Genomic DNA, 27,984 nt, shown 5'->3' with positions numbered 1-27,984 from the left:
AAGGGAAATGAGGTAAGGCTGTTGTTCCTGGGTGGAGTGCCTGAGTTTATAAGTTTCGGCTCATTCCCAGCCCCTTTAGAAACAGTCGACTGAGGACAGAGAAAGAGAAGGCAAAAACTGGAGAAAGGAGCGCGGAAAAAGGAGAAGAAAGTGTCATTCTCGGACTCAAAAAAGGCAGCGAGGAGAAGTAAAGCTGACAAGTGTGCTGTGATGGTGGGTGGCTTACACACTACTCCTGGTTTTAAAATGGTCTTCAGAAAGTGTAAAGTGACTGTATAGTCTGCGGTAGGTGTGTATCTTTGTCTAAATTCACGTAGTTATAATATCTTTTTCTGAATAACCGTTTGTAAACAGCTGTCCTGACTAAGGTTGAGTCTATGGAGGGTGGAGGCCACACCCACTCCCCAGACCAGACCACGCCCATACCGTTCTTTCTTACTCCGCGCGGTTGGCGATAACTACAGCAGCTTGCTGAACCCTAACAGATCAATTGTACGGCTCTACTTTTTCTCCATGTAGCCTGATCTAATTTCCTCAGCGCCTACTCACCACTCGTCTTTCCTGCCCCAAAAAATACTTTTAAGGTTTTTTTTTATTACTGTTTGGGAGACTTTTATTTTACTTGCAGCTGAAGGAACATTAGGACCGACTCTACCAGAGCAAGCTCCATCACTTTACACAATGAGCGCCAATGAGGGTCTCTTTTTCTCCGCTTTACAGCCCCCCACGTCGGTAACCACGTATGCGGTGCCCTCCGACCAGCAGCTGGGCACGGATCAGCTGACCAAAGCCCGGCGCGTCCAGCAGCAGGTCCAGCAGAGACTGGCTGAGAAGGCTGCGTCTTTACCGCGGCTCACGGGAACCCACTCCACCTGCTCAGGTAAAAAAAGGCCTACTACCTCGGGCGAGGGATAGGGTCTTGTGACGTGTTTTGTTGAGTTTCTAAGTGAAAGCATTCAAAACAAGAGCATGCTTGGATATAATATTTTAATAAAATTCAGCATGGAATTTGTATTTATTTGCTGAATTTTATGGACAAATCAGAAATAAAAATATCACAGCTGTAATGTGATTATATAAACTTTTTATATATTTTAAATGTTTATTAAGCAATTAAATAATACCTATCCATTATATGTATCTACTCCTATAGATTCACACAAGCTACAATTAACTGTAACGAGGCTAATTTGTGATGAAAATGTGTGACTTTCAAAACATGTAATATGAACAAGGGTTCCCAAACCTTTGCACACAACTCTCACCGGACCACATTACATATATAGTATGTCTCCCAGTGATCTGTATTTATTGCCGTTTATTGCAGTGATGAAGCTGTGTGTCTGACGCTTAACATGTGTCCAAACGTTTAATGTGATTTTACACCCTTTAAAGACTACCAATGTGGCACAGTGATATATCAGGTAGTGTCACTGCCACACGGCTCCAGAGCTCATTTCTGAGTTTGGTGTGTTCTCCTTGGGACCGTGAGTGTTTCCTCTACACTAAGTGCTTTGGTTTCCTCCTTCTAGTCTAATAACACACATTGGTATGTTGGTTTAGCCGTGTTGTTTGCTGGTGTTGGTGTGTGATTGACTGGGTGGGTGTCTTATGCCCTACTAATTTACATACGGTATCCAAATATCACTAGAATTAGTTAAAATTACAAACTACTACAGTTCAATTAAATCCTATGAGACCTTCAGAAGGTCTTTCATTTATGAAACACAAAATGAAAGATGGGAATTTTGGAAAATAGTGTAGTTTCTTTCTTACTTTAGCTTATAGCATTAGTCTCAGCACAGACCTGCTGTTGTTTAATTGATAATTATAAAAATAGCTGTATTTACTTATCTGCCATTTATCAGACATTCCTATCCAGAACCTATAAGGTTTGATCGTCCAAAAGATTTATGTATCAATTCAGTGTTATGATTCCTTCTTATCTTTTATTGGTATAGCATGGTGTTTCTGCCCAGGCTGAGAATTGAACCCTGGTTTGCCGTGCAGAAAGTAGTGCTGTTACTTACTACGCTACCCAAACTGATTGATTTTTAATACAGTACAGACTCTCTAATCACATCCTTCTGGAACTTATATCAAACATGAGCCTGAGACAGTTCAAACTGAGTGAGTTTTTACTTTCCCTAAATCTGTAAAACAGCTGTATACTTTAAAACATGACGTAACACGGATTTACAGGGTTTTTTTAATATAAAGAGAAAAGAGGGGTGTGAACTGTAACTGAAACTGTTGATGAATGTGCTAAAGCTCCAACAGGACATTGTGTGCTGAGTCTCTATTTCTCATCGAGTTTGTAATTACATTGCAGTCAAAACACATCCATGCACCTGGGCAGTTTTCAAAGCTCCAGCTTGTGGTAGAGTAATATCAGACGTATTAGATGCTGCTTTGTAAACAGGACACTTTTCCGGTGTCTGTAGGCTATATTATTGCCATTGTGGCATAGTTGGATGTGTGAATATTTGGAGAAAGGTTTCAGACAAACAAAAGAGAATGTGGAAAAGCAAGCGAGAGTCGTTTTAGGGCACAGAGATCTACATGATATGTAATCCTGAATGCCAAGAAGTGCTGTACAGTGTTGGAGAAAAAGCAGGTTTAAGGCAGAATGTGACTTGATTCTACTGCAAGGTAGTGGCCTTGTTTTTACATCTTCATAACAATAAAGTAATTGTTTTCTGAACTAATATAAATCAGCCTGCTTTTACACTGTTTGTTCAAGGCTTTGCTCTCCATAAAGCATGAAACAAAATAGGACAGAACACCTGCGGAACACTCCAAATAACCATGGTCAATGCCAAGCATGTCCTAGAGCTTATAAACCCCCCCAGTACAGGGATCAAGTTGGAGTGGTGTGATCAGCCAACATCAGTACATGACCTCACCAAACCTCTCGTGGAATCAAATTCGCCCAGAAATGTTCCAAAATCAGTTGTAAAGTCTCTTTTATAGAGGGTAAGAAACTCTAAAATTTAAAACCCTTCATTTCAGAAGAAAGGTTCTGTGAGCAGATGGACACACGCATTTGGCCGTATTGTGAATTCAGCTCAGGACAATTCAGGTGGCAATTTTGTAATCTGAAACACAAAGGATGTGTTTGGCTAGCATCCTCTTTTCTTAAACTAAGCAATGACTGCAAGAAACAGTAATCACTGTTAAAAAAAAACATGTTTATATGTTCTAGAGGTAATTAGAGGATTGTTATTGCTAAGCTTTTAAATGCATAGTAACGTTTTTTTGTAAACAGTAGAGTCAGATCTTCTGGGGCTGACTTTTAAATGAGGAATCTTAAGGTTGTGGGTGCTGAACATCCTGTGGGAAAATGCCATCTTTTATGGCTTTGCAGTTGTATTGTGGCAATAATATATAGGTCATTAAGCTTCAAAGGGCTTTGCTCAAAAACACCCTTGAAATGACTATTGTATTTATTTGGCTGTGTTATTTATCTGTAAGTTATGCAAATGAACTCAACTAAAAGCTATTTTCTGACCCTTCTCTCAGGCTGTGAAGCACTGTGTATAAAAAATCCACTTGCATAAAGAAGGGAAATGTCAAGAATATCAGAATCATATCAGTTATTTAAAAAATTCCTAGTGTTTTCATCCTTCCCCTGTGAAAAGACAACTCCTTGCTACGCATCTGAAACAATGTGAAACTATTAAGGAATCAAACTGAAGAATTTAGTATTTTCTGAATAGTTTGTTTGATTCAACCACACTTGCTACATGGGTCACTTATTCACAGTGATATGTCACACAGTATTATGCAACTGTGTTTATATTTGAGTGTGTGTGTAGCCTATATAACAGGTATTATTTACCTATTTTCTGGTGATACTTTACCTTTTGTTACATACACACACACACACACATATACACAATGTGCACCTTCTTCTGCAGATATGGAAGACATATCTACTGATTAGTTATTTACATCTGTGTAAGTTGATACGTTTATCAGTGTGGTGTGTAGCTTTTGCAGGGTCTAATAGCCAGAGGAATGATAGGCATTTGAACTTTGTCCCCTCTTTTGTGACCTTTATCTCATCACACCAAGGCCACAGAAGCAGAGAGCAATACTTAAGTCCCTAAGATTCAAGACAGTGATGCAGGTCTGGGCAGTGGCTTCTCAGGAAAAAAACTAAAGCTGGAAAGAGTCTTCTCCATATCTCTGCTGCAATCTAGAACTGATCCCACTGCAGTGAGTGTGTTGTGTCCAACTTAGATAGGATTAAACCTAATGAACCAGTGATGCTCGCTATTAACGCAATAATACACGCGAGGGAGTGCTATAACGTGAGATATTGGCGGCCTAGTGTCAAAGATCAGTACACCAGTGCCAATAGTTATAGTACGAACCTCAAGTGTATTATTGCAAATATAACAGTTCGTTACCGCCGTTTATTATTAGGTTTTAAAATAAAGAAGACCGTGATTTTTTTATATCAACCTTCCGCGAGGTAAAATAGTTTCATTTCGTCGCACATTAGTTTTTGCTCTTTTCGACGAACTCTGCATCTTTAACTTGTGCGATGTTGGACACGTCCAGGATTTGTGAACTTTGTTTCTCTTCAGCAGCTGGTCCGTGTTCACACCAGATTTGTTGGGAAACAAGGCTGCATTATTCAGAGCTGCTCTCTGTTCAAATCAGGATAGAAGCAGAGATTAACTATTGTTTACAGTGAATTCAGATCGGAGTGATATTTGTCATACACTAAACGATGCCGAGTTCTCTCTGTTGAGTTAAAAGTAAGTACTTTGGAGTATCGCTGAAGAGCCGTGCTGGTGAACGAAAGTGTAGAAAATGATGCGCCTCGAGTTGAACACAACCACATAGGCGTAGCCAATTACTTTTTATTCCCAATTTTCTTTTGTTTACACAGCAGAATGCAGATAACGGTCCACTGCGTCATAACCCTCTACTCTGTTCAAAATAATGTGCGCGAAAGGAAAATGAAGATCGCCTTTGAGTGAAAATGTCTTTGCACATAGCGTTGCTAGGTTACATGCATTTTGCGGATTGATACCTGAAGAGCTTCGGTTAGAGTACAATTATTAATGTATATTGGCACTGCTGGAACGTCTGTCAGCCAATCACATTGCAGGGTCGGAACTAATTGTGGTATCGTTGCTAGGTTACATGTATTTTGCGGATTGATGCCTGAAGAGCTTCGGTTAGAGTACAATTATTAGTGTATATTGGCACTCCTGGAACGTCTCTCAGCCAATCACATTGCAGGGTCGGAACTAATTGTGGTATAATAGGAAAACATTTGGGTGCAATTTTTATTTGGGTTTCAGATTCAATGCTAGGGTGGATTATATCCCTCTAGCCAATGCCTGTTATTGGGCATTGTAACTTTAAGCACATTTTCAGCTGCTCCATTCAGTAATGTTTGGACCTTTTCTAGTAGATAATTCACAGTGTGTGTGTGCGCACCGCTGAGCATCAGCTTTAGTAATGGGAGCACTACTGGAGAAGCTGAAATCACTGATAATAGTGCAGATGTTTCCAGATAGGTTTACTGAATGATAAAAGGGTGATATCTTGCTCTTTGGCTAGCACACAAATACTGAGCATGCCCAGTTGTTCTCGATTTCTGAACAAGATGGCTTAAGTGAGTTTTGGAACAAGAAGGAAGTGACTTAAGTTGAGTTTGTAAGAGGGGTCATGTAGAGGCAAAGATGTCAGGAACTTCAGTCACAAGACAATGAAGTAACATCTGCTTTTCCATCTATGACAAAGACATTATTAAATATTCAATGACTAATGCCCTAGGAAAACAGGAGCTTCTGTTTACTGTGGTGGATATTTTGCTGCCATTATTTATGTTAACATGTCCTTTTAGCGGGAAGGGTCTCTGCAGATCAGTACAGTACTTTGTTCTGTGATGGTCATGGCTACACAGCACATTCACCAGTGTTAAATCAACACTATTAGTGTTAAACTAACACTGTTAGTGTAATAATTTAACACTCTCAGTGTTAACAGTAATAGTATTGATTTAACACTGGAGAATTTGCTGTGTATTCTTAAAGGGAGTGTTCTCTTCCAGAATGACACTGACCCCATGCACATGCAAAAGAGGGATCACTGTATGGTTTGATGAATATGAAAATAATGTAAATCATATGTTATTTCCCTCAAAGTGACCAGATTTCAAACCAGTCCAACACTTATGGGAGATTTTGGATTGCAATGTTAGACAGCACTGACCACAAACACCACTTGAAGGAATCCTTTTGAAAGAATGGCAATCCATCCTTTTAGTACAGTTTCAGAGTATTTTAGAGTCTATGCCAAGACATATAAAATCACCTCTAGCAGCTTTAATCCTTTATTAGGATACTCCTTTATCCTTTGAATCACAGGAAACCTGAAAATTATTGTTAATCTTTATTATTATTAGTAAAATATACTTTAGTATTAGTGAGATTTTTCCCCACAAAAAGCCTGTCAGGGTTAGTACTTTTAAGTCAGTGGCTCCTCTATTGGTGAGATTCCTGCCACATCACCCTAAGTGTGTTATCAGTGAAGCATGCTGTACTTCTATTTTAGACTGAGGCTTGAGCGTTAAAGTGTGGCGCGAGACAGTGTGAGCTGTCTGAATAAGCATGCTGTGATACAGAAAGACCTAGTATGAGGGTTCACTCACTTGCATTCATCGGACAACTGCTACTTTGAGATGGTAGTGAAAGAAATGCTCCCTGGTTTGTTATTTGGCTGTCTGTACGATTTATGTTTCTGTTTCTGACTTCACCAGTGGAACTGCCAGAGAATTTCTCAAGGCTGCCTCGTTGTGTGTTGCTCTTAATTACTCTCTGGCTCATTTGGATAAGTTTCTTTTGCAACAACAATAAGGAATTCCCAGTTCACATTTAACAACACTCTGTGCCTGATGTTATTGATTTGGGGCTGAGAACATTCAGTCCAACCACTCAGGCATGTGGCCGTCTCTAACTCTAGCAGATGCAGTGAGAACCAGACTTATTTACAAACTGTTGTACTACTGCTGAATGGTACATAATTTTTAGGAATTACTTGTAAATGACCTGAGACTCAACTCTTTGGAACAGTATTTGAAAAACATGAATATTGTCAGCACCAGGCTGAGGGCTAAGCCCGTGCTTCAGGCTATTAATTTGAACAATTGGTCAAAAACTAGTTCAAAAAACAGCTGTAGGATTTTGCTTGCACTCTATCTATCGATCTATCTTTACACTTATGTAGCGCCTTTCTAGACACCCAAGGACGCTTTACAATCCACACTGCTCAGAACGCTCAATCCACACACACTGGCAAGAAGCGGCAGCCAAACGCACACAACGTACTCTCGACCAGGAATGACCGTCCACTGCATATGGATTGGACAGAGTGCCAATCCATATCTGGGCACATACACATTCACTCACACAAACAGACATTCATTCATATTCACACTCATTCACCAGGGCGTTTTATTAGAGAAGCTAATTCACCTACCCTCCATGTTTTTGGACTGTGGGAGGAAACCGGAGACCCCGGAGGAAACCCACGCAGACACAGGGAGAACATGGAAACTCCACCCAGATCCCAGCGTTGAGAGGCGAATCTGCTAGACACTAAGCCGCTGTTCCGCCCAATTTTGCTTGCACTCTTATGAAGTATTAGTATTTTTGCACCAAGGTAACAGCAAATGATATGACCATTATTTTGCCTGTTCTAACATTTAACACCAAAATCTGAAATATGTAAAAGATACTCAGAGGGCTTGCCTATATTTGTTAACGGTTAAGTAATAATATGAATTCAATACTTTAGTACTGATGAGTCTATTAAACATAAACACATTAAATATTACAGGAACGGAAATAATTCCCAGAATTCAGTTGCCCATCTGTTTTTTGCAATGAGTGTTTTAATATAACGTTTTTTGTCTTCCTTGTACTGTTTAAGAAAAATGTTCTGTTTGTACTGATGTTGGTGTTATTCTATTCTGACATTGTTTTTCACTCTTGTACGTCCATTAAAAAGTTCTCACAGGACTAAAGCAGTTGTTCTTTGACACTGCTCCAGAGAAACCATTTTTAGCATCTCTATTTTAAAAAGTGCATAGTAATTGTGATTGAACTGTTGCAGCATAGTTGTTGTATTGGCTTATCGATAGCAGAGTTTTTGAAATAATCCAGATGTGCCTAAGAATGTGCAAGACTGCTGCACACCCTAGCACTGTTTTTTTTTTTTTTTTTTTTTTTTTTTAGATTAGTGACTCTGGAAGGCTTCCGCTTTAGTGGTTTGGAAATCAGAAGGAGACGAGCAGCTTGCAAGTTTCAGATCAGTGTGCCCTGGTCACGCAAAGGCATTTTAAAGAAGACCAGATGATTCAATTTCACCCAAGAATCCCCCCACCTAACTCTGAACAGACCCATCTCTTATGCTTTAGCCTCATCTCAGGGATTTAGCTTTTAATAAAATGTAGGATCCACCAGCAGACCTTACCTTCCTAATAAGTCTTGAAGACGAAATGATGCTCCAAGCTTCAGTGCATTTTAGAGATGTCATAAGAGGAATATTTTGAATAAAGCTAAAAATAGTCACTTTGAAAAGGCCCAGTCGCTTTTATGCTCACTGAAACCTTGAAGAATTAATCATTGAGGAGTTATGTCGATTGTACTCCGTCAGTGCAGTAATAGCAGTGTCACATCGAATTATTACAATCCACCCACATTTTCATTATTAATTCTCTATCAGGAAATGCAGCAGTAATGCCTCAGGTTTTTAAAAACAACAAAAATAACACACACAAAACTGAGAAAAATGCTAATCTAATGCTAATGCTAATGCTAATCACAAACAATTTGAATATGGAAGTTCATATACTTTACAGGAAGATCCACTTAAAGAATATGAGTTTAAGGATTGACTGCTTAATCCACTCATTGAGATGTAAACACTATTAAGAGTATTTAATTTTCAAATGGTGTACTGAATAAAACAATGTAGTTACCTAGATTTTTAAAATTGTGTATATGGACCCAGGAATAATAATGCTGAAATAGATTAAATGGTATTCAAATATATTAAACACTTCAGGAATATAGTTACCTTTCATGATATTGTGAATAATTCTGATAAGATTTTTTTAGAACTGGTTGTTTCTTATCAAACCGATATGAATAAATGTTTCAAATGAATTCATGTGGTTACATTGATCTGGTGAATTTTGTGGAAATCCAATTTTACAAAAATGTCAAGTGAAATATGCAGGAAAGTCCCTGGACTTTGAAAAACATGCACTCTCTCTTTCTCTCTGAGTCAGTGTGTGTGTGTGTGTCTCTCTCTCTGTCTGGCTTTTATAGTTTAACTTCCTCTGCAGAATAGTGTGACCTGTCTTTCAGAGAGCCTGCCCCTTTTTAATGATTCAAAGGAGTCATTCAGTTCTGCGTGAGAAAAGTTTTACTGTCTGAAGTCTGTGGGGGAGAATCTGAGATAAGGCTCTGTTTCAGACTCTTGGCAAGTTGTAAGAGTATTATTTATGTTCAAAAAGAGAACCACAGATAAAGCCATGGTAAAGTTCTCATACTTTTTTTAGACTCAGGACAACATCACCACCAGGCTACAGTCAAACTGGTGACTGGTACCATTCTTTCTCCGTGGAGGGAGGTGTCGTTGAGGAAAAGAAGGTCAACAGTAGATGAACACCTTCATACTCTAAGTGTACAGAATGATGTGTGCCATTATTGAGATCTGTGGGCTCTTCTCTCTTTCCTTCTGATCTCAGAACTACAGACATAAAAAGACATGAAATCTCTACCTGGACTATTCTTAAGGCCTGCCCGTCTTTCTTCTATGTATCTAATACTAGGTACAGCCAACATCAGCCAATCTGTAGAGCAATTAGTCCTGTAACTCCTTCATTTCTTGCTAGTCTGCATTTATATTTTGATGTACTTATGCATAGTTGACTTCATTCCTTTGGTCCATTTGGTAGCCCTTTATTCCTGCTATGCTTTTTGATCTCTTAGTCAGCTTGAACCTCTCTTGTTTTTGCAGTCAGGGACCTGGATCACGTCCATGCCTTTTGTTTGCTGCCTCTCTAATCCTTCAGCTGAATGCCAGCGTCTTCCAGTATGCACAATGGTTTGTGGCTGGAATCTTTTGCTGCAGTCAACCACTGAAATTGTTGTCTCAAATATAGGAGATTTCAGTAAGATGAGAAATGACAGAGAAGTCACATAGGAAGACAAAATAAAATGTGTGAGAAAGAAAGAAGTAGGTAACGGGTGTTAGGGAAAAAAAAACCTTCTCCCATAAACCCCCATAAATAACTCGAGTAGTCACACAGTAGTCGAGATGATGTCACTGATGTCACCAGTATGGCACAATGCAATTAGTAACTAAATGGGTGTCCTGGAATGGCCTTTTTGTGTTCTCTGGGCTGAATATGATATGATACAGATATGTTCAAGCTTTTATTCTAAAGCCTTCCAAGAATATTAGAGGCTGAACCTGCAGCAAAGTGAAACAAGGGTCCTATTAATACCCTTTGTTTCAGAAGAAAATCTTTGGCTTATTCAGTACATTTACGGGAATTGGGAATTTTTTTATGTTATGTAACACTTACTGGCAGCAATATACCTCCTGACATTTTTAGTATTAAAAAAGGTTTTAAGAGACATTTGCACTTATTCACACAGTGCTCCTGAGTACACACAACCACATTCAAACCAACTCGGCTGAGGAGTCATTGAATTATGCCAAAAATATCCCCCTGATTTTAACACAGCTATTGTCTTGACAGCCTTCTGCTTCAAGCTTAAAAACCCTTCACCCACTCCCTTTGTGGGGGTCTTGGGGTCTGAAGCATGACGTCTGCATTCTTGTTCAGTGTGGACATCTGATTAACTATTCACTGCACCGAGGCTTTCAGGTCCACAGGAGTTGGTGCAAAACCTGATCTGTTTGTTCGACTCTAGGGACTTAATGGAGTAGGCAAACTAGCTCAGGTGTCCATCTGGGTCGTATGTCATTCAGACTCAGCACTGTGCTTTTGTGAAAGAAAAAATATAAACACATAAGTGCAAGTAAAGAAAATGCTCCTCTGATGGTTTCCCATTATGTTCTTGTTGTAGAATATGATGCCTCTTCCACACTGAGACACCATAGTCAGGGCACCGGATTCAGCTCCAAGTCGGCCATGTACAATGGCAGCAGAGTAATAGTAAGTGTCACATTGCACCATTGCTTAATGCTCCTTCACTTTTCATGTATAACTTTGGAATTTATAATTTTTGGAATTATTACAGATAAAAGTACACATGCATCTTGAAGGGCTGTGAGTTACAGTAATTTTTCCATGGTTTGATTGCTGTTTTCCCCTAAGCCAGGGTTCTCCAGGTACTCCTGACTGCCGCATGTGACTGTCACTAAACTGTCCATATTTCCAGCCACACACATCAAAACCTTTTTTTGCAATTATATATTTACATTTAATTTTGTTCACCCACTAGAGGGTTTGTTAAATAATTTCTATTATATATAATGTGTCAGTAGGCTTTTACCAGAGGAACAATCTAATAACCTGATGTGGCACAAATTCTGCAAACTACACCCTAATCTATCATTATACCTCAGACTGATAGTTAGTTAAATCTGACTCTGAAAATCTCCATTTTATCTTTATTTGTTCACTGAATCATTGGCTTAGCCTGTGTCTGGCAGTCAACCCCCTCATTCTCTGTAGCATCCTGACCACAGGCTTCAGCCAAAAGCCTTCATTTAGGCGTGGCCATTTGTTAGCTGTATGGCAAGGTCCACAATCTCTTCACAGTGACACATTCAATGGCTGCACCTTTGCCTCACTCTGTTGTAGTATTTGACGCTCTCTTGCCAGAGCTGAGTTTAGAAGGTGAAGTCCAGTTCCAGTGGGCTGGAGTTGAGCTTAGGGTGCATCTGGAACATTCCCAACTCATGACCTCATGAGTCAAACGTCCAAGAGGAGGCCTCACTAACTCCTGCTGTGATAGCAAAAAAGCAGGGAGATATGCCAGGGAAGACTTAGCGCAAGCCACAGCAGTGACAATAGAGATAAATGTGTTTACTTTGTTAATGACTTGTTCCTTCAATAAAGTAATGATTTAAAAAAAAAACAAAAAAAAACACCTGCTCCCTATATATATTCTCCTTGTGTGTTTTATGTCAACACAGATTTTGAAGTTATCCTCTGCACTTTCCTTTTTTCAGCTAAATGAAAATCAAAGAATATATTAAATATTTTACAATGATTATGTTGTATTATGATCAGTTCAGTGTTTTGACAGATGTATATTATTGTAACAGTCTAGATTTGAAGCCACAGGACACAAAAACTACATTTTTATCAGAACTATAGTGACACAAACAGTATTGGTACAGATCCGGATTCCATCGTTCTCAGAGTACAGTGAGGCCAAATTAAAAAATGTAATTCAGATTTGAAATAAATCCCTACCAGAACCCCTAAACCAATATGATCACCTTATCAAAGAAGAAAGTAGGTTGACTTGTCATTGTGGCATCTTTCAGATTTAATACTGGAGGTCAGACGACTGAGATATAAGTCATTATCAAACTTTTTGCTTGAATGGTTTGTCTGGAAAGGATAAACGTGATTTTTTTTTTTTAAAGTTTGCCTCATCATCCTTTTGTGTTCTCCTTTACCAGAACCCATGGTTGTCTCAGTACAGTGGTGGAGGATACAGCTCCCGCTCGGCTGTGGAGGTGGGCACTCAGCGCAGTAGAATCAGCCATGGCGTACCCATGCCTGCTGTTGTAAGCCGCCCTTATGCCTTCTACGATGACACATATGTTGGTGGACACTACACAGGTCAGACTCATGCTGCTGAGTCTAGAGCGGTCAGCCGGGGGGAGAAGGAAGCATTACTGGGCCTTCAAACTCTGCCCCGACAGCCGCCTTCTGTCGCCCATTGGACGACTCAAGATGGAATGGCTTCCACTGAGCATCACACCTACTATGGCTACAGCACTTTACCCAGCACCTCTAATATAACTCGCACTCTTAGCGGGACCCTGGCACGTGAAGGGGTTAGTAGGGGTTGGAAGGAGGCGGAGCTTGCTCATCAGTATTCTTTCAAAGGCCCTGCTCACCGCACCATTACCCGCATGAACAACCGGCAGCTGCAGAACCAGAGGCTGAACAACAGCACCATGCAGTGGCAGCAGGTGGCTACCAGTGGCAGCAGTGGACTGGCCGGAGGTCACTACCAGAGTACAATGAGGCGAGCAGGATCTGTGCACAGTCTGAAGAGTGTGGGTAGAGGAGTGGACGTCTGCGATGCTGGGGCAGATGGATCGGGAAGCGATGTTCATGGAGGGTGAGGGAATGACTTTGCACTCGTAGTTGCTGTAGTGACGTGGGTAACATTGCAGCCGTCTATGTGGAAAACTAGAGTTATGTTCCCTGTCCAGGTAGCAACACTACTTTATACCAATAAGAGTCCTTGTGCATTGTTCCTAACACCATCATATCACTATACCATAATAAGATTGTGGTATATACCATAATAAGATTGTCATCTTGAGGGGGCGGCATTTTATAGGCACTAATTGTGGCACTGGTAAACAGCTGATAGTCTGGCTTTATTTTGGCACAACATATTTATCTGCAGCTCTATTCCTCTTCTTCCTCCAGAATCCAGAGTCTGGACATGCCAACTGCAGTCAGCTATCTCAGCTCCTCAGATGTTGCGATGCAGATGCTCGGTGCAGCCTATGTCCAGCATCAGTGTTACCATAGCAGTGATGCCAAAGACTTGGTAAACAAATTTTCTTGTACACTTTCAGAGCTCTCTGACATCACTGAATATTAACCAGCAAAGAAACATGTCCATGTCCAAAAATATACAACGATGAAGTTGTTAGGCCTTTGAGATAGATTTCTAAAGACATATTCCACTGTTCCCTGGTGTCCCCCTTAATGAAATATCTGTGACATGCTTTGCTCAAAATGCCAGTAGGATCAAACAACACAGCACTTTCCTTACCCTGTATAAACAGCCATTTGTCCGCTTCCTTTTACTCCATTTAATTTTGTGTTTGCAATCTCACATTAAGACGAACCCAGTGCTATGTAAAGCTGGCTCTTAGTGGCACTGTATATCCATGAGTTAGTGAGTGAGTTAGCGAGCTATGCGCCGCAGCACAGCCGTGGGATTTTAATACAGGCATCGGATGCAGCTTTCTGGACGACAAAATTCTGCCCCATCCCCACAAACCACTGGATTTATCCCATGTTTTCAGCCCACAAATAACTGACTAGGTTGTTTTATTTCAGTTTGTAGGTTGCTAGGACCTCCAAGGTTCTCAATTAGAAATATCTCATCTTTTAAAATATTTTCAGTGAATTTTTGAGTTAATGAAAGAACATTTCCAGTGAGCTCTTTTCATTTTGTCAGCAGACTCACTGAAGTTAGGAACATGGAATGTTTTCCCAGTGTCCATCATCATAATCCACAGGTCCTGGGGAGAAAAGCGTTCTGCCTGAGAGCACATGCTGGCAAAAACAGGGCAAAACCTTTAATTTAGCCTCTGTAGTGTGCACTCAAGTTTGGCAAAAAGTTATTGTGAAACATTATATTACACTGAAAAAACCAGTACAATTTTCTTAGCTTATTGTGGATATTGACTTTATATAAAGAACACTGACTGCTTGTTTCTTTCCAAAAGAGTATGAACGCCCTGTTTAATTGGCCCTAAAGGAGGGCAGTATTTTGTTTTGTGTGATAAATATTGTCATATTATGTGTTGAGTTAAAGCATCCATGTTTCATCTGTGCTTGTCCATAGGTGCGCAATTTAAAAGGTATCCCTGCTCTGGTGCAACTTTTCAGCAGCGAGAACCAGGAGGTACAGCGCTATGCTACAGGCGCCACTCGCAACTTGATCTACGAGAATATGGAAAACAAAACAGCGCTTATTGAAGCTGGTGGCATCAATAAACTTGTCAGTGCTTTAAAAGAACTAGATGATGAACTCCGCAAAAACATCACAGGTACAACATGGGGTACTGAGGCTCGGAATTTCTCTGTATAGCTGCTGTGTTTCTTTTGCACACATTAAAGGCTTTTACTTGTGCGCCCCTTTAAGTGTGTTATCATTTTAAAGATATAGATACAGGTAGAAATAAAGATACAGAGATTTTGTGTCTGAGAGCAGAGGCTTTTGAAGACTCCCAGTCTTATAACACTTATAACCTTTGAAACTACGCTTAGGTGTAGAGTTGGGTCAAGTCCACGAGTTAGAGCAAAGTGTCATTTTTTTTTTATTAAAGCTTAAACTGTTGTCTTAGTCGAGTTCCTAAAAAGTGAAAGATTCTCTTGCGAAAGGAAGAGTAACTGAAGCTTAAGTACAGCGAGTGTTTTAGTCTTGTTGACGTGAGCAGAGTTGGCAGCTAGCACAGGTTAACCTGAGGCAAACAGAGCTGTGAGTGTATCCAGAGAGAGAGAGAGAGAGAGAAGAGAGAGTGGTCAGACTGCTTTCTGGACTAGATCCAGCTCTGATATCCTGTCAGACAGTGGCCATTCCCCCCTTCCATTGGCCTCCTTTGTGCTTTTGTACCCAACCCCCATACGGCACACAATAAACAGTCCTTGAGATTCTTTGGTTCTCTCTTCTGGGTTGTTTTGTCTCTTAGTGATATTTTATGACTCATTTTCTAATGTAATCAGTGTGAAAATCCACTCATTTACCACAGAGATCACACCATTTAGAGCTGGACTTTATAATAAAAGTTAAATGATGTGAATTTTTTAGAAAATTATGTTTGTATTACGGTATGAATATACAGAATTGTATGTTTGTTTTTTGTTTTTTTATTTCCTATTGTATTTTCATGTGTATTTCTATCTTGTGCTCAGGTATTCTGTGGAACTTGTCATCTAAGGACAGTCTGAAGGAGCGCTTGGCAAGGGAGAGTTTAGTGGAGCTGACTGAGAGAGTGTTGGTGCCTCTTTCTGGAGGAGGAGATTCTGGGGTCATTCAGCAGAGCCCTTCAGAGGCAGATATATTCTACAACACTACAGGCTGTCTTAGGTACTGTCTCTCTCTCTCTCTCTCTCACATACACATTCTCTCACACACACAAGGAAATTTGTGTCTTAGTGCTCTTTTAAAAGATGCTCATGCATATAGTCATAAAAACAAGGATATAAACATGCCCCAATTGTCAAAATTGCATAGATCAGTCCGTGTGTATTATCATATTTAAATTGTGATGCACATTTTACTTGGAAAGCACAGCCATTCCTTATTCTTTGCATACCCAAACTATTTACTGTATACAGAGTGAGGGAACACGATCTTATCCCTCACATTAACTCTTTGTTTTTCTTACCTCCCTCCTGTGTAGAAACCTGAGCTCAGTGAATGGTAGGACCAGACAGCAGATGAGGGAGACTCGTGGACTTGTTGATTCTCTGGTGGGTTATATTCAGAACTCCCTACAGGAGGGCAAAGCTGAAGACAAGGTCAGAGACTAAACACACACTCAAAATTACTACCAAAACAAAACTACAAAACACTATCCATTCTCTCATTTCTACTGTGACAGTGAGTGTAGAAAAATAGACATGGTCATGATGTTATGACTTATTGGTATATATGCAATTGTGCATTAGAATGCCTGTGCTCATACTAACACAGACACTCTAATGCAAACACACAATCCTAAACAAAAGACAAGAACTCAACCTGAAACATTCTCTCAGTAGAATATGTAATATTAAAGACTTTATTTTTTAAAAGCCATTATAGAATGTATAATTGCTCTCTCTCTTTCTCTCTCTCTCTCTCTCTCTTTCTCTCTCTCTCTCACACCCACACACACTTTGATGTAGGGTGTGGAGAACTGCGTATGTGTTTTGAGAAACCTTTCCTACCAGCTGTACACTGAGATCCCACCATCAGTTCAGCTGCGTTTAGAGGGTCCCACACGAGCTCAGGACACCCGCCCCAGTGATGCCATCAGCTGCTTTACTCCACAGGGCAAGAAAGCAAAAGAAGTGAGTCTCTTCACAATCAAAATTGGTGTTTTCAATTACATTTACAATTAATGATTGTAATTCCCATTGTTTAGCCACATCACTATATAAATAAACATTTTGCCAAAGTGCAGTTCTTTTCTTTGTTGACATATCAAAACCGATCAACTCCAGTAGCATTTTTAATGCCACCACATGATGCAACACAGTAACTCTTACATTGTGTGGTGGCACTATAACGCGTTGCGGTCCCCCACTCCTCAACTACTCCTCCCTCTCACACTTCAGCTCCACGGAGACACCAGAACACCAAGGACCGCCTTTAAAAACACTACAAAAACGACACTAAAGTGTGCCGTCTGTCTGCATGGGTGCGTGCTGATGCTTTGGGCGTCTTAGACCGAATAATGTGCTTGGACCCCGTGAATTGCTGGCTATATTCGACTGATTGTTTTTACTTTGCAGCAGAGGAATCAGGAGCTGTTTACATTTACTGAGGTGGCAAGAGTGCCGAAGGGGACAGAGTGGTTGTGGCATCCTCAGATCGTGAGACTATACAACCAGTTACTGCAGACCTGTGATACAAACACAGCCACTCGTGAGGCTGCTGCTGGGGCTTTACAGAACATTACAGCAGGGGAGAGCCGGGTGAGAATCTCTATACTACACAAATTAACTAATCTCCGGATTCCCAGATACTAATTAAAGCTATATCAGTGGTATGCAAATGTTTAGGAAAGGGTGACATGTTCTCTTAACGCTCCAATTAAAGTAAATAAACATATATTATAGTGAAAATAATTCTGCACCGTTTAATGAACAATTACTGCAGATGTTCAGAAAGTAAAACCATAAAAGTAGCAAATGTTAATGGTACACTTTATATTTCATTGTTTCTATATTTCAGTAAGTGACTTTTTGTTTATTTAAAGTTAATGGAATGAGAGCAATGAGAGTAATCTAGAGGAAGCTCTGATTTCAGATCTAAAGTTGCATATTATTTTAGGAAAGACGTATACTGTACATGTCCTCAGTGGATAAGCAGCAGTTTATTTTCTTGTTTACAGTTTCATTTCAAACATGCCTTTTTAGCACAAGCATAGGCCTAAATTATGGTAAATCCAGCCCTGGAAGTGGTGAAAAGGGAATGTTCCACACTTGGCCACAGTGAATGCTTTTAAAGACATTTCACAGATCCCTCTTCCTCTACACTTCACTCTCACTATTATCACTGACTGTCCTTCTCACTTATAGCCACTATGAAAATATTTCTTTTATCATTGCCCTCTCGTTGAATCTGTTTCTCCCATGAACTTCCATCCTCCTTATTCTATCTTCATAGGACAACTCTCATTCTCTCCCCATCTTCTTTTTCTGTCCCACCTTCCTCTACTCCCCGTGTCTATTTCCTTCACTCTCTCCAACTCCCTTTTGCTTTCTTTCCCTGTCTTTCTCCTTAACCGTCTCTTTTTATCCCTCTCTGAATTTATTAATACCCATATAAATATATTCATTTTCGCTTTCTCTCCCTCTATCCGTTCCCCAGTGGGCATCAGTATTGAGTCGTGTTGCTCTAGAGCAGGAGCGGATTTTGCCTGTAGTTCTGGATCATTTGCGGACCCCAACAGATGCCGAGCTGCGGTCACTCACTGGTCTGCTGAGGAACTTGTCTCGCCACACCAAGAACAAGGCAGATATGGGTCAGTATTCTACACAGTATTCAACTGTGTTCTCAGTAGCCTACTCATGTCAGAACATAAAAGTCTGAAGGAAGACATTGTGAAACGTGAAATGGACGATGTATATTGCGTAGATCCATTTCTATGGTCCTGAGTGACTGATACAAACTGTTAGACGTGCTAACTGCATGAAAGCAAAAACACAATAAAATTATTAAAAAAAAAAATAAAACATACAACATAAAATAGACATCCCCTTAATGCTTTAATCCAGTTTCTCTTAATCCATGTAACCACAGTTGGTATGCCGGATTTAGTGCAGTTTTGTTTTCATCTAGTTCCTTTGCTTAGTAATGCTTTCTTGTAAGAACCCAGCATTCTTTCAGACTCCTGGTGCTGGATGGTATCCTCACAGTGAAAGAATGGACCGAAAGATTGCTTTTTTTTAGATCACCAGTTGTTAGGAATGTAAAGGAAGTTTTGACTGGAAATGAACTACACAAATGACTGAACTTTCTTGCAGTGCTGGAAATTGCTAAGTGAAACTATAAATTATTTTAAGAATTTAGCTATGTTCTCTCTGCTTTATTAATGAGTAAATCAAAATAGGATACGTTCAGAATGACATTTTTTTACAGTGGTGAAAGGGTTTCTTGCTATCAGCCTCTGTATCTGCTTCTCACAAACAACAGTGTCCATGAATAAACAGATAATGTCTGAGAACCCAAAAGCATGCTGGCTGTTAGCATTTTTGCAGTGAACAGTCCAGTTAAGCATCTGTTTAACATTCTGGACAGCAGTTTTTGAAGGTTTTGATAAGCAGTTTGTTTGGTTTCTCAGTGTTCTGTAAAGTGCTTATTACAAAACCTCTTAACAGTCAGCCAAAGTCAGTATTTTTTCTCTCAAAACCATATGCTGGATATTTTTATTGTATAAACCAATGGCTTTTTAATCTTACTGAATTAAGTCATTGTTGGAACCCTTTCATTTAGTTCTTTCTTACTGTTGTCCCTCCCTGCCTGCTTCTTCTTTAAAAAAGTTGTGACACACAATGTTGTGCTGTCTGTTCTTTTGATACTGCAATGAATCATTTCTTCTATCTGTTATATCCTCTTTTCATTGTTTTTTTTTTTTTATCTTTAGCCAACTCTCTCGTCTTATTCTTGCATCATTTCTCCATCTGGGACTCTCCGAAAGTCTCCACCCAAACTCTTGCTTTCTTTCATGTGTTAAGTTTACTTCCTCATTCAGTTTTTTCCTCTATCATTCTTTCAACTGACCTCTTGGTAATTTATATCTTCTTTTCATCTTGTTATCCTTCTCGCCCTGTAGCTACCAAAGTGGTGAATATCCTAGTGACCAAGTTGCCTAGCGACGGGCTTCAGAAAGAACCATCCAGCGATGTGGTGGTCAACATCTGTGGTGTTCTCAACAACCTGGTCATTGCAAGCTCACTGGCTGCAAGAGATATCACTTTCTTTGATGGGCTGCCCAAGCTGGTCGGAATCAAGACGTCACATGACAACAGGTGGATGAATGGATAGAAAAAGAGCCACGCTAAATCACCTAGCTGTATTTATACATAAAACCATGGCAGTTGCATTGCACAAGAAATTAAACTAACAATCTTAAGTTAAATGAAAAATGTTTACACACTTGTGGAAATACTAAATTAATGTTAAAATAATGTGATTTTTTTTATATTGTTTAAAAACACTTTAATATAAAAATACAAATAGTATAAGCATGTATGTATTTTTAATAAAAAGCCTCTAAAAGGCTTGTGCTTTTACTCAATAAAAACTTTGTCTGGACCAAGAAGCAATATTATGAAAACAGGATTTCATAGAATCTGGTCTTTATGTGATTAAAAAAGCCTTTTTTTCCTTAAGACTATAGGTCTGCACTGTAATGTTACATGATTGATTCATTATTTATCTAAACTGTCCTCTGTATTGTCATGTGCCAGTGCATCTCATGTTTCTGATTCCTCTTGTACATCAGTCCAGGAAAGCTGAAGGCTGCTAAGGCAGCATCTACAGTACTGGGCAACATGTTTCATTACAGCAAGCTCCACAAAGATTACAAACAGGTGAGAATAAACACAACTAATAACGGAAATAAGTGGAAATAAATTATTATATGTTAGTGTTTTCTAAAATAGGAATAAATATTTTGTACTGTATACTATACATTAAGACACCACAGATTTTCAGAAACAGTTGCACGTGATTTTCATGTCACCTTGCTCAATTTAAGCTTAGGCTAAATGTGTTTGAACCACCTTACAGTACTGGGAATTACATACTATGGATGGATGAAGCATGTTTCAGTACCTGTGGGACCACCATCTGGTCAATGCCTGCTTTCTCTAGTGCTCTTGTGGCTGAATGCCATCAGATTTTCACCAACATCTAACATAAAGCCTTGAATGAATAGAAGAACACCTTATTTCAGAATCAAATTAGAATCACTTTCAACCTCGACTCAAACTAGAATCTCATCTTTTTTCAGTGAAGGTGTCCACTTTTGTCACATAGTATGGTCCAGTACATACCGTTTTTTTATTGGAGGGTTTCTGAATGCCTGGAGTTAATCTTTGAAAGCTAACCAAACCCCTTACTCCAGTGGAGCTCATACATATGAGATACTTTATCAGAAACATCTGCATCTTCATGTGTGAATTTATGGAATTAATTAAACACAACTGAACGTTTTGAACGCCAAATCATCTTTGAAATTTATCATGAAACTAAAAGCCCATAGAGCAGTCATTGGCTGATGTATTGATGAATGTTGTCAAAGCTCCATCTCTGCTGCTCAGATAGTTTGCATTCAGCTCTTCCTTTCAGAGAAACTTATCATCCCATTTTTTTTTCTGTTGCACTGTTTACTTGCCTGGAATATATTTGCCTGGAACCTGTTACTGATTAACATATAGCAACTTTCCCTTTTCAAACGCTCTGTACAAACCAATGAACTGAGTTTACACAAACATTTATAAAACACAGCTCTATGAATTCATCTCTCATTGAAGTGACCCATTGACATTTTTTGTGCTTAATGCAGAACCTCTGGTCAGATTTTATGCTTAAACTGCATGTTTTTCTAAGTGAAAATACATGTATTAATCCTCTACTGAGAACCCACTTAGATTTTAAAGGACAATTTCTGTTAATTTTATTTAACACTAATGAGTTCAATCTGATTTTAAAAAGATTTAAAGGCTAAGCACCACTTAATGGACCTCCATGAATATTTCACATTATTTTAGTTACTGACATATATGAATGAATTAAAATGAAAATAGCAGCTTAATTTGCTTTAAAACTGACAATTTTATTAAATTGACGGAAAAACCCGAGCTCGCTACGGAAAATCTTGAACGCGACCGTGACGTCACTGGTGGACAACAGCTGAACAACGCCGCGGTAAAACACCGTTATGACTGACTGTTATGACAGTATCTAGCTAAATAACCAACATTATTCATGACAATAGCCTAGCAATAAGCTAAACTCAAATGTAGAGGTACCGTTATTCTTGTAAATGTGATCGAAGTCGAACTCGAATTCATCCGACACTATAAACCTCCGTAATGCAGCTACGTAGCCGAGTATAATCTGAGCACCGAGTTTAGCGAGTCAAGCTAACGTTAACTAACACCAACTAAAACAGGCGAAGTGAGTGTCCTTACCCTGTTTACCTCCATGTTACAGAGGCTCTTGAACACCTTTCGTTGGTGTCCTTACATGCCCATATTGTTGGAAAATATTGTTGGACCAACGGTCTTTTAAACCTTATTCTTTGAATTAGTAAGAAATAACATGTTTTCTGACTATCAATAAACACAAGTTAGGAACTCAAATTCCACTGTATTTATTTGTTTGACACTTTCATAGAGCTGGTGCTTAGCCTTTAAAGAAAAAAAAAAAACTATTGTTTTGGTATAATTTCTTGAAGGCCTATTTTTAATTGTCATGCATTTTGTATATATTTTCAAACATCAGCTTCTTGCCCATTGACTGACTGATGAAAGCAGGCTTTTACTTTAATTAGAACTGCTCATGGCCACACTATCTTTTTTTTTTTATTTTTTAAACACAGCTTTTATCACACCCACAACAGCACATTATACACTACTGTTTACTCAGTCTAACACTATAATCCTTCATACACACTACTTGCTCTTTATAAACGGTTTCTTGGTTGTTAATTGTTTCTGATGTCGACCAGAAATGAATGGTTCAAATTTCTGAGACCTGGTTCTTCTCAAGGAAGTTTCCTTCAGTTTTGAGGAATCTTTTATTGGCCATTGTTGTCTTGGTGATGCACACTTTCACCTAGTACCTGGAATTTTGTGTGAAAATGGCAGTTGTAAAATTGCTCTATGAGTAAAACTGAATTAAATTATACATATTTAAAAAGGTGTATTTGGGTTCATTAAAACATTGATTTAAAATTTGTTAACATTTAAATGTTACCCAAAAGGTTAAATTTACAGGTGCTGGGAAAAAAACATAAGTATCTTAAAACATTGTAGTTTTTGGCAGAACATTGAAGTATAAACTATTTCCCCTTTGCACTGACCTGATTTTTAAAGGGTGTGTCCTGACTGATAATGTCCTCGGTCAGATAGGGGCCTTGTGTGGAATGTCACACTGGAACGTGGGGTGTGTTGTCATTATTACACACAATCGCAGCTAAAATAACTGTCAGAACTGAGAGAATCTTCATGGTTCATTAGCAGCCAACACCTTCAGTTGTCTTCAGTCTGTTCATGAGCTTAAAAAAAAAAGACGCATGCTGTGAGATACTTGCTGATAAAAAGAGTCACATGCCATTCCTGGTCTGTGAATTCACTTGTGGAAATGAATGTCTAACACACCAGTAAGTGGTAGCATTAACCCATTGTGTGCTAAACTTTTAACCCTCTTCTTCCTGTTTGTTTCTGTTTTGCAGAAAGGGTTTACGAGGAGAGATTTCACTGACACAGCTATTTGAGATATCTGATGTTTAGAAGAACGAAGAGGCTCAGAAGCTTAACCTGAACAAACCCAGTCATCCATTTGTGGTCAGAGAAATAAGGGACATCCCAAGGAATTGGTCGAAGTGAAGACCGAGGGACAGACTGAGGGGAGCCGGCTTGAGTGCTTTTAGTTTCTGCCACTTTTTCTAAATTTGATTGCTGTGGATTTCTGGGAGGACTTCAATTTTTTTTTATTATTATGGGAGTGCAACTGGATGGATTTTTTGGATCAGCGCCATCTCATATAAAGAGTGATGAGCCTAGGCTGAAGTAAAAAGACCGTTTTCTCTGTTAACCATCATAAATGCTTTGACTGACTCAAATCAACAGCATCTATCCATCACTGCACTGAAGCATGGCACCTTGCCACAGAAAGTGAAATGAATAGGCCTGCAGGAGGTTGTGTGTAAGTGCGTATGTGTGGAAGGACGTACATGCAGGAGACACATAGATAAAATAGAGGTCATCTCATTTTGTGGCTATTTTAAATATTTTCTACAAATGAAAGGAACACGAAGTCATTTCACTACCACAAAGTTGCAAACACTATTTATAGAAGTGATTATCTATTTTACATTTTTTCTATGAAGTTTATCTCACATGAAACAAAGAAACAAACTGCTTTATAGTCCCTGAATACGGTCCATAAAATAGCTTCCCACACGGGTGCCTATTTTTAAAATGGGTAAAGTACATAAGTTGAAGAGTAATATTTGTTTAAAACGACTGATAGTCCCTTTAAAATGCAAAGGCTTCTGTGTTGTCTCCCCACTATTTTGTATTGAAGCTGATTACCAAGGACATTGATAATTACTTTGAAAAATGGTGTTTTTTACAATTTAATTCTAATGAAAAAAAAAACAATTTAAAACTCTCAAAGTATACAATCTGAAGATGTACTTTAACATGTATTTTTTAGATTTGTTTCTTACACTCTGGAAGAGGTATACATCCCTATGCTGGGTTTGAGTCTCAGTTGTGCCTTCTATGCCTTTATATAGTAGTATGTGTTTGGGAGAAGACTGGATAGTTTACTCACACGTCTCCCGCATTTGTGGAGTGACGTACCGCCGTATATTCACCTGATCACATGGTCAACATTTTCTTCCAGTTGTACTGAGGTGCTTAGCAATGCTGTGTGACCAGCATTTAAAAAAAGGCACTTCACCCTCTAAGTACATTTAAACTGTTTACAGCTAAACAGAAGATTAACAAAGAAACAGCAACCAATCAAAACTCAAAAGAGTGCAGTGACTCAGAGAGTTAAAACACAGCGTAATCCGCGAAGGAAACAAAAGAGAAGAACACAAGATGTCTTTTGTAGTTGTGGTCTCCATTAAAGTATTACGTCCTCTGTGTCCCTTAATGTTTCATTCTCATCTTTTGTTTTCGGCTCATGCTTAATGTTCCCTGTGTTCTACATTCCTGATGTTGCTATTCTCCCTTAATTCCTTAGTGCTGTTGTGTCTTGACTCTCTGGGCCACCATACAAAGCATTAATCTGTTATGGAAAGCTCATGTACTTTAATGCTTGATTACTGAGCATTGCTTTTCATGTAACACCCTGCTGGCTTTTGTGGTTGTTACACATTAATCTAAGACGTTTGAGTCTAAGACATTTACTTTTCTCCTGATTTCAATAACATTGACTACTCTAGCAATTATATCTGTAGCAGGAAAGACTGACCAATATGACACATTTTCTAACAGGTTCCTTGTCTTTAAATTACACAAAGATGGTACTTAGGCAGTATATTGCATTCAGTTAAATAAATTTTTTAAAACCCAAATACTGACTTCACTGACTATGGCTATCATTTTGTTTTAAAATGGTATCAAATAAAAACGTCATTCAAGAACACCATTTAATTACTTCAGTTCGGTCAAAAGGTCATAGGCACAAGTTCGTTCATTCATTCATTATCTGTAACCCTTATCCAGTTCAGGGTTGCAGTGGGTCCAGAGCCTAGCTGGAATCATTGGGCGCAAGGCAGGAATACACCCTGGAGGGGGCGCCAGTCCTTCACCGGGCAACACACACACATTCCCACCTACGGAGAATTTTGAGTCGCCAATCCACCTATCAATGTGTGTTTTTGGACTGTGGGAGGAAACCGGAGCACCCAGAGGAAACCCACGCGGACACAGGGAGAACACACCACACTCCTCACTGGCAGTCACCCGGAGCGGGAATCAAACCCACAACCTCCAGGTCCCTGGAGCTGTGTGACTGCAACATTCCCTGCTGCGCCACCGTGCCTAGGCACTAGTTATTACGTATAAATTATGTTAATCGGATCATTCATTTGCATGTGGAAAGGAAAGTGGAGTGACTTCATCTTTTCCGTTTTCATATTTGAGAGACTGGACAAAATGAAGCTTCACTTTGACTGAAAATTAAATGCTTGAAGGGTGGTGTCTGATTATTGCACAGCAACATTTTATGTAATTGGTTATGGCTAAATTTAATTTTACATAATTTTACACTGGAAACTGTTATGAAGCAACTCTAAAAAGCTCTGCTGATGCTCTCTTTCGGAGCATTAGCCTCTAAGATGAGTGCATTGTACCTTATGGTGTTTCTGAAATGCTGTGGGGGTCGTTGGAAAAGTTGACGAGAGACACATTTATCCACTCAGACAGGTCACTGACCACTAGGACTCCCTTCTGCTCTCTCTGCGTGTGATGTGTGTACTTGTGCTATTTCAGACGGCTGGAAGATTTGGGTGTTTTGATTAAACCACAAGAAACCTCAGGAGAGCAGCAGATTTAAAAAAGAATGAGTGAAAAACAGCTCCGTACAAAGCGGTCAGAGTTAAAAAAATGCTGACCTCAGGGTTCGGCCTGACCTTTTCCCTTGTGCTTATTGTTCTATCCATCGGCAGGAGATTGAGAAAGAACGGGAGAGGGAGAGAGAGGAAGCACCTCTACATACCGTTGATTTAAAAATAAAACAGTGGGACACTTTGACGTGTTTGAGTGATAAAACTGAGAAGGAAGGATCAGCCATTTTCTGTGAGATCTTGTCCTAGCTTCTGAACATGAACTTCTCCAGTCAACACCAAAACATCTCTGATGAGCATTTGGTTTGTGTTGAGTGTTTGTTCCAGTGAGAAAGCCCCACAAATACCGCATCTGGAAATATGTGCCCCTGTGTTGCAAAAAGTCTCAGGAAGTTTTGTAATCGTTAAAGAGACAGTAGTAAAAATACCTCAGCTTCTGTGCTGCTACTACATTTTAAATCTCCAGTTCTGGACATGAACATTGCACAAATTGAGGGCTCCTGAGTGGTGGAAATGTCCAAAATGTGGCCCTATCAATGAGGGTTGGGGGGTGCTGCTGCCTTCACAATCTCAGGCTAGGACTCTTAAGAGTGCACGTTTTGCTTTACTGTCTGTGGAGGGATGGCCATTCAATCCCATGATTACATGGCACAGTGCCAGCCATCACAGGCGATGATGCTAAACACGGTCCCAGACAAATCACATGCTTGTTCTCCTCCCAGATTTGGTGGCATTGCGTGTTACTGGGCAATTTAGTAAACAGCTAACAGGGTTTTATTGGTGATGACTAATTACTGGTTGGAAGTTAAGATGTTATTTATAAACATATGACATAGGAACCCTGGCTGTGTTTTTAAGACACGAGCTTCCAAGGAAAAAATGCTCAGCCATGTTGTAGACTGCTCATTCTGTGCGTGATACCTCTATTTTTTAGCATGTTAAATGAAGAACACCTCACAGAGATGTTAACAATCTAAAAAATGTGATTTTCACAACAGGGAGTCCCTAAAAGTCTATAAATACAATGAAAAAATGCAGAATGCTTCACTATTAATTAAGCCCTGTTTTAAATGCTGAAATCAACACTAAATGCTGTGTAAATGGTTCCAGATCTTTTTCCCCCTCGCACACAGCTGTAGAGACTACGTGGCTGGAATGTCGTGGAAGGTTACACAATTAAAAATACGCTTTGTAATTGAGATCACATTGCATCTGGATAAACTTTTTGGAGGTCAAAGAACTGAGCTGTGTTTAGCTGGAAAACTGACAGATCCAGACCTTTAGGAAGCTAAACAAACCCCTTTGCCTTTCTTCTGCACTCTTTTCAAAGGCATCCAAATGGAATGGTCCCTGTGACGAAGTAACAGAGGTCAGCAGCAGGACACGTTTAATACCTGTTTGAAGAAAAATGTAAAAATGCAGGAACATCGACACTTTCAGGAGAGTGACGGGGTTTGA

At 39.4% G+C, this 27,984-nt stretch overlaps 1 protein-coding gene across 2 annotated transcripts; it reads left to right on the top strand.

Annotated features, from left to right (window-relative positions):
* Positions 1-80: 80 nt before the first annotated feature.
* On the top strand, positions 81-25,524 carry LOC136679626 (plakophilin-3-like). Of its 2 annotated transcripts, XM_066658264.1 has the most exons (14): positions 81-213; positions 721-880; positions 11,133-11,221; positions 12,703-13,373; positions 13,691-13,814; positions 14,844-15,048; positions 15,914-16,088; positions 16,405-16,522; positions 16,892-17,056; positions 17,501-17,683; positions 18,582-18,735; positions 20,047-20,242; positions 20,719-20,806; positions 23,677-25,524. In XM_066658264.1, exons 1-14 carry the CDS (start codon positions 211-213, stop codon positions 23,716-23,718), a joined length of 2,373 nt encoding a protein of 790 aa, XP_066514361.1. In that variant the 5' UTR covers positions 81-210; the 3' UTR covers positions 23,719-25,524. The 2 variants fall into 2 exon arrangements, with proteins under 2 accessions (XP_066514361.1, XP_066514360.1); XM_066658263.1 differs by lacking the exon at positions 81-213 and having other exon boundaries at positions 483-880.
* The last annotated feature ends 2,460 nt before the right edge of the window (positions 25,525-27,984 follow it).

This window comes from Hoplias malabaricus, chromosome Y, assembly GCF_029633855.1.
Source record: "Hoplias malabaricus isolate fHopMal1 chromosome Y, fHopMal1.hap1, whole genome shotgun sequence".
In the NCBI taxonomy this organism is placed as follows: Eukaryota; Metazoa; Chordata; class Actinopteri; order Characiformes; family Erythrinidae; genus Hoplias; species Hoplias malabaricus.
The sequence above is the reverse complement of the archived record's forward strand: the minus strand, read 5'-3'. Positions and strand labels throughout refer to the sequence as shown.